The 6,898-nt window shown below is 60.2% G+C and overlaps 1 protein-coding gene across 3 annotated transcripts in view; it reads right to left on the bottom strand.

Annotated features, from left to right (window-relative positions):
* Nucleotides 1-246: 246 nt before the first annotated feature.
* LOC142024808 (butyrophilin subfamily 1 member A1-like) overlaps nt 247-6,898 on the bottom strand; it is a 50,526-nt gene continuing 43,874 nt past the window's right edge. For 2 of the 3 annotated variants that reach the window (XM_075017052.1, XM_075017053.1), the window contains one exon: nt 247-2,159. In XM_075017052.1, the coding sequence (XP_074873153.1) occupies nt 1,561-2,159 (599 nt within the window). In that variant the 3' untranslated portion in view covers nt 247-1,560. The remainder of the gene's footprint in view (nt 2,160-6,898) is intronic. The other variant, XM_075017054.1, reaches the window with a different exon arrangement.

Below are 6,898 nucleotides of genomic sequence, written 5' to 3'. Positions count from 1 at the left end.
ACCACGCCCAGCCCACACACATGAGGAGACGCCCCACTCCCGGTCAAATCCTGAGATCTCACCCCCTTCCCTGCACCAAACTGTCTGCCCTGAGTCCTCCACCCCTACCCTCACCCAACCAACCTCCACCCCTGGCCTGACCCCCCACGCCCAACCCCTGCTGTGAGGGCTCCCCCCTACACACACCAAACCCCAGGCCAATACGGCACCCGAGCGAGAGTGAGGCACACAGAGACACTCGGTGGATCACTCTCGGGTTTATTGGTACAAACTCTGCTCCCGCATTTCCCAAAACCCCCTCAGTGACCCGAAGCAGCGACGTTTTCGACAACAGGACGTAATACCCACCAGCGATGCCGGGGAAATTGGCTGGTGGTGCTGCACAGCCCAGGCAAACGGCCCTGGGGTTTGGAGCGACCCAGCAATGTCGATGAGCCCGTTTACAAGACGTGCCTGGCGGGTGCGTGTAAAACCCAGTGAAGTGGGAATGAGAAGAGCGCTGGGGATGCACCTGGCACTGCTGGAGTAGAACAATTGCTCAGTTTTGTCCCCCCCGGACGTCACACGGAGATGTCGCAGGGCAGGAATTGGGACAGGAGCGACTCCCCCGCCCGGCGCCGTCTGCTGCCCCTGGGCTGGGGGCTGGGCGAGTCCCAGGGGCAGCACCAGGCACTCGGTGTGTGTCGGTAGTTCCCACCCACCTCGCCCGGCGCTGGGGCCCTTTGTCACCGCGCACGGGAGGGGCAAACCCACGGGAAGAGCCAGTGGGTTCTGCACGGCCCAGCTGGGCCCCTGGTCAGACACCCTGGGGCTGGGCTCGTACCCCCCCGGCTGGCCCAGCTGCTGAGCCCCTTCCCCAGCCCCCCGCATACACACCCAGCTGAGGCTGCAGCGCAGAGGGGCCGTACGCACAGCAGGGCCCCGGTGCTCTCACCTGCCCAGCGCTGCCCCTGGGGCCGCTCCTCCCCCCTCCGCAGGCAGAGACTCCCCCAGAGCAGGACATGTGCCACGTACCCAGGCCCCTCCCTGGGCTCCTCTCCCGCCACCCTTTATCTCACAGGCTCTTCGTCCTGGGGCCTCTCACACGGTGGGGCAGGGAGAGGAGGTACAGAGGGGTCTGGCGGTGACCTGGCTCAGAGATTGGGGTGCAGGCCCAGGAGGGTGGCTGGGTGCAGGAGAGGATGCTGGTGTGGGGGAGGGGTGCGGGGTGCGGCAGGGAGTTATGACCGAGGGGAGGGGGGCTGCAGAGGGGCTGGTGTGTGGGGTGCGGCTGGAGGGGCTGGTGACCTGAGGCAGGAGGTTGGGGTGCAGGAGGGGTGGGAGCAGGAGCGTCAGGCTCTGCCCTTTACTGACCTGCCTTTGAGTCACACCCAGGGAGCTGGAAGCGGAGCTGGGGGTGGGGGAACAATTCACACATTTCCCGCAGTGCCCTGCCCCCCACAGCCCTGCAGCTGCTCCCCTGACTCCCTCCCCCCACAGCGCACAGGCCTGGGCACTGACGGGGGTGGGGGCAGGGGGTGATGCCCTTAGACGTCCCCATGGGAGCCGGGCTGGGGGGTGTCAGCGCTGGGAGGGGCCAGTCTGTGCCGCAGGGTCCCTGTCGGGGACAGAGATTCCCTGCGGCTGCGCTGGGCCGGGGCAGATTGTCAGGGGAGCCGCGTTTGTCCCCCCAGGGTTGAGGCCAGGACAGAAGAAAGGGCGGAGGGGCCCGGAGAAGGTGTCGGTGAAAGTGAAGAGAGGGGACCCGGCAGTCACATTGTAAAATGAGACCTCGCCCGCCTCGTAGTCCAGGAAAATCCCCACCCGGCCGGGCCTGGCGCTCATGGGGAGGTGGGTCGCGAGGGAGGTGAGGGCTGAGTATTTCCTGTACCAGAGCTCCATGACCCAGTAGCCGCTCCCAGGTGATCGTGTGACCCACCCCTCCCTGCGCACAGATTCCCTGCACACCCCCAGCTCCCACCAAGGCTTGTCTCCCACCTCCACCTCCCAGTAACTCCTCCCGCCCGTGAGCCGCTCCGCGCCCAGCACACAGGGATACATAACAAATCTCTCGGGGTTGCCGGGCACATCCTGGCGGATGTCTCCGTATCTCACACGTTTCCGATCCTCAGACAGGACGAGTTGGGGATTTGCCGTGTCTGGATCCAGAGTCACGTCCACTGGGGAGAGTCACAGAGTCAGTGCGGGGGCAGGGCTGGTCCCTGGGGTCGGAGGGAAATGAACCTGCGCCCCAGTGATCACTCTGGGGGTGTTGTCTGAGGGGGGTCAGGGCCCCTCTGCCTGAGAGGAGACACTGAGGGGGAGGGCAGAGAGAGCGGGGGAGGGGCAGGGACTGGCTGACAGTTGGAGAGGAGAGGGGAAGGGCAGGTGAAGAGGGAGGGTGAAGATGGAGAGGGGAGGGGGAGGTGATTGGAGGTGAAAGTGGAGAATGCAGGGGCAGGTGAAGTGGAAGGTTGAAGGGTAGAAGGTGAAGGGGTGGGATGAAAGGGAGGGGGAGGGTCAGGTGATAGGGAGGGATGAAGGGTAGAAGGGAGGGGAAAGTGAAGGGGAGGGGTGAAGGGGAGAAGGGAGGGGCAGGTGATGGGGGAGGGGGGAAGGGCGGTGATGGGAGGGGCAGGTTCCCACAGGGATTTCCTAGACCCCCCAGTTGGGTTATACTTCCCACCCCCCACAACTCCCCTCACCCCCAGCCCCAGGCAGCGCTGCCTGTTCAGTGACCAGTTGGAAACGTGAATGGAAATTGGCTGGGTCAGACCCTGTCACAGAGCAGCAGAAAACCCTTGTGCCGGGGACGCAGACGGGGCAGACGGGGGACCCAGAGGGGCTCTCACCCGGCTGGTGTCTGTGCCAGTGTCAGGCGGTTGGGTCGGTGCATCGGCCGACCTGCCCCTGTCAGATGATGGGGGTGAGCAGGGGGGAGGGAGCTCTCCCCTCACCGCTCCTGAGGAGCCCGGCCTGGGGGAGGCTCCAGGCCCAGACTGGACGTCCAGGAACCCTCCTGCCCTGCTGGGACCCAGCAGACGGAGCTGTGCTGCCAGGGAGCCAGTCTGGCTGGTGCTGGGTTACACATCACTGCGGTACTGATGGGGTCAGGAAATGTCTTCTCCTTGTGCTGTGGGTAACTGGCAGCAGAGCTGTACTGAGCCGGCCTGAGTGAGGGAATCCCTCAGCGCTAATCTGTGCTGGGGCCGGCCAGGCTGAGCCCCGGCGCCTCTGCCACTGCAAAGGGAGCCCTGGTCACCCCACTGAGCTGCACCCCTGCAGCAGGAGGGGTGGGGGCCGTGTCCTAGTGAGGAGGGAGATGGGGGCGCGGGGGTTTTGCTGACACTCACAGGCACTGTCTGACCTGCCCCTCTCCCCTGGGTACAGACGGAGCTGATCAGGCCCCAGGGAGTCGCTGGGTTTGTTCAGTGACCGCTAGAGCTGAGATCCCTGCTGGGTAGGTGTAAGTGCTCAGCCCAGCTGCAGGACAGGGTCTCTGGCACACAGCCCAGCAGCACCAGCAGTTCCCCTCCGCAGCTGATATGACTGGGAGCTGGTGGAACCTCAAGACTCGCAGGGGTCACTGGGGCAGGTGGCAGCAGCAGGAGGGTTCAAGGCCATTGGGGACGGAGCAGGGGGGTGAACGGTGGCACAATAAACAGCGGCCAGGACACGTGTGTGTTGGACAATGTTCCAGTGGCTGCGCTCCAGCGCACTGGGTCTGTGACTGGGAAGCCCATAAACATGTTTCCTTATAGCCCAAGAGTTTCAAAACGCATCATTGGGCAGGACTGTTCTTTCACACCCTCCCTGTCCCCAGAGGTCGTTATCTAGGGGAGTTTTTGCACTAAACCTTTTCATTCCTATAATTAAATAGTTTGCAAAAATGGCCATATTGGGCAAGACCAATGGTCCATCTTCCCCAGTGTCCTGCCTTCCAGCCCTGGCTATTGCAGCTGCTTCAGAGGGAATGGACAGAACAGGGAAAGAGAAGTTACTCACCGTAGTAACGGTGGTTCTTCGAGATGTGTCCCCGTGGGTGCTCCACAATAGGTGACGGGCTTGCCCGGCGCCGCAGATCGGATCTTCCAAGCAGTTTCTGCTGGACCGCGCATGCGCCGGCGCGCGCCGCTCCCTTGCGCGCTCCTGGCCATGTGCGCGATCCGGTCCCCGCCAGTTCTTCGACCAACCGCCTCGGGTGCCCCTGCAAAACACTAACAGAGATCCGAAGCGTGGAGGATGGGCGGGTAGTGGAGCACCCACGGGGACACATCTCGAAGAACCACCGTTACTACGGTGAGTAACTTCTCTTTCTTCTTCGAGTGTCCCCGTGGGTGCTCCACAATAGGTGACTACCCAGCAGTAACCCAAGATAGGAGGTGGGTAATCGGATTATGTGCAGCTTGTCCCCGAGAGGACCGCTGCCGAGAGATGGGTATCCTCTTGGAATACCCTGTGAAGGGCGTAATGTTTGGCGAAGGTGTCGTAGGATGACCAGGTCGCCGCTCTGCAAATGTCTTTTAACGCAACGCCCTTGAAAAAGGCTGTTGATGCCGCCACCGCCCTGGTGGAATGAGCCCTGGGGGTGGCCGATAAAGGAGTCTTTTTGAGCTCATAGCACATTTTTATGCAGGATACGATGTGCTTTGAGATTCTCTGCGAGGAGAGACCCTCTCCTTTCGATTTGGGAGCGAGGGAGACTAGGAGTCTATCCGTTTTCCGGAAGGACTTGGTCCTGTCTACGTAGAAGGCTAGCGCCCTCCTCACGTCCAGGAGGTGTAGGCGCGCCTCCTCGTTGGAGTTATGAGGCTTTGGATAAAACGAGGGTAGAACAATAGGTTTGTTAATGTGAAACTCAGAAGAAACTTTGGGAACAAAGGCTGGATGCAGCCGTATGGTTACCGCCTCCTTGGAAAAAACAGTGCAGGGTGGCGTTGCCATGACTGCCGCGAGCTCGCTCACCCTACGAGCTGACGTAATTGCAAGAAGAAAGGTCGTCTTTATTGTAAGGAGGCGGAGGGGAACCGTGGCCAAGGGCTCGAACGGTGGTCCCATGAGTGTGGTAAGCACCAGGTCCAAGTTCCACGAAGGTGGAATCGGTTTCCGAGGGGGGTAGAGGTTTACCAACCCTTTGAGGAACCTGGTAACCATAGGGTGGGCGAACACCGTGTGCCCTTCCTCCTCATGTCTGAACGCCGAGATGGCAGCAAGGTGGACCTTTAACGAGGATAGCGAGAGTCCTCCTCTCTTGAGGTCCAGTAAATACTCCAGGATTGTAAGTATGGGCACCGAAAGGGGGGCCAGTTGTTTGTCAGAACACCAGGCCGTGAAGCGAGTCCATTTTTGTTTGTAGGTCTTCCTAGTGGAAGTCCTCCTGCTACTTTCTAAGACTTGCTGTACTTCTGCTGTGCATGTGCTCTCTAGGGAGCTGAGCCATGGATTAACCACGCTTGCAGTCGCAGGCTGTGGGAGTGCAGATGCACTATGGACCCTTGGGCTTGCGTGAGCAGATCCGGCGCCACCGGAAGAGGCATCGGTGGACGGTTCGACATGTGCAGGAGCAGGGGAAACCATTGTTGGCGATCCCACGTTGGGACTATCAGGATCATCCGGGCCCTTTCCCTCCTGGCTTTTTGCAAAACTTTGTGGATCAGCACTGTGGGAGGAAACGCATAAAGCAGGGGGCCCCCCCACGGGATCGCGAACACGTCCCCCAGGGATCCCCAGCCCAGTCCTGCTCTGGAGCAGAATCGTGGGCACTGCTTGTTTTGCTGGGTGGCAAACAGATCTATTTGGGGAAACCCCCATGCATGGAAAATCGGCCGTAGCAGATCGGGACGGATCTGCCACTCGTGTGTGAGCGCAAAACGCCTGCTCAGCTGGTCTGCCTTCACGTCGTGCGCACCCGGTAAGTATGAGGCTTTCAAGATTATATCATGGGCGATGCACCAGTTCCATAAGCGGATTGCTTCCGCGCATAAGGCACGGGATCGAGCTCCTCCTTGTCTGTTTATATAAAACATGGTGGAGGTATTGTCTGTACTGATCCCGACGACTTTGCCTTGTATATGGTCTCGAAAGTGTCTGCAGGCGTTGAACACTGCTCTGAGCTCTAGTACATTGATGTGTAGTGACTGCTCCGTGGGTGACCACAGTCCTTGAGTCACTTCTTCGCCCATGTGCGCTCCCCACCCTATAAGGGAGGCATCTGTAGTGAGGAAAACCGATATTTGCGGCTGATGGAAGGGTACCCCTGTTAGCAAGTTCCTGGGGTTTACCCACCATTGCAGAGATTTGCGCACCCCGGGTGTGGGCGACACCACCCTGTGAACGGTGTGTACTGCCGGTTTGTATACGCTCGCCAGCCAGTGCTGCATGCTGCGCATGTGCAACCTGGCGTTCTGTACCACAAAAGTCGCCGCTGCCATGTGGCCCAGCAGCTGCAAACACATCAAGACCGGCACCGTAGGGCTGAAGGTGATGACTTGCACGAGGGAACCGATGGCTCGAAAGCGAGCCTCTGGTAGGTATACTCTCGCCGTGACCGAGTTTATGCGAGCCCCTATGAACTCTATGTCCTGTGTGGGGTCTATTTTTGATTTTGCCAGATTGATAACCAGGCCAAGTGAGGAGAACGTGTTTGCTGTGACGCGTATCATGCGGAGAACCTCCCCTCTCGAGGCCCCTTTGAGCAGGCAGTCGTCCAGATACGGGAAAATAAATACCCCCTGTCTGTGCAGGTAGGCTGACACCACTGCCAAGGTCTTGGTGGAGACTCTGGGGGCCGAGGAGAGGCCAAACGGTAGAACCTTGTATTGGAAGTGTTCGTTGCCTACCGTGAACCGGAGAAATCGCCGGTGGGCCGGATGGATGGTTATGTGGAAGTACGCGTCTTGTAAATCGAGGGCTGCGAACC

The sequence above is a fragment of the Carettochelys insculpta genome, chromosome 22 (assembly GCF_033958435.1).
Source record: "Carettochelys insculpta isolate YL-2023 chromosome 22, ASM3395843v1, whole genome shotgun sequence".
Lineage (NCBI taxonomy): Eukaryota > Metazoa > Chordata > Testudines > Carettochelyidae > Carettochelys > Carettochelys insculpta.
Note: the sequence above shows the minus strand (reverse complement) of the source record. Positions and strands in the feature narration are given on the sequence as shown.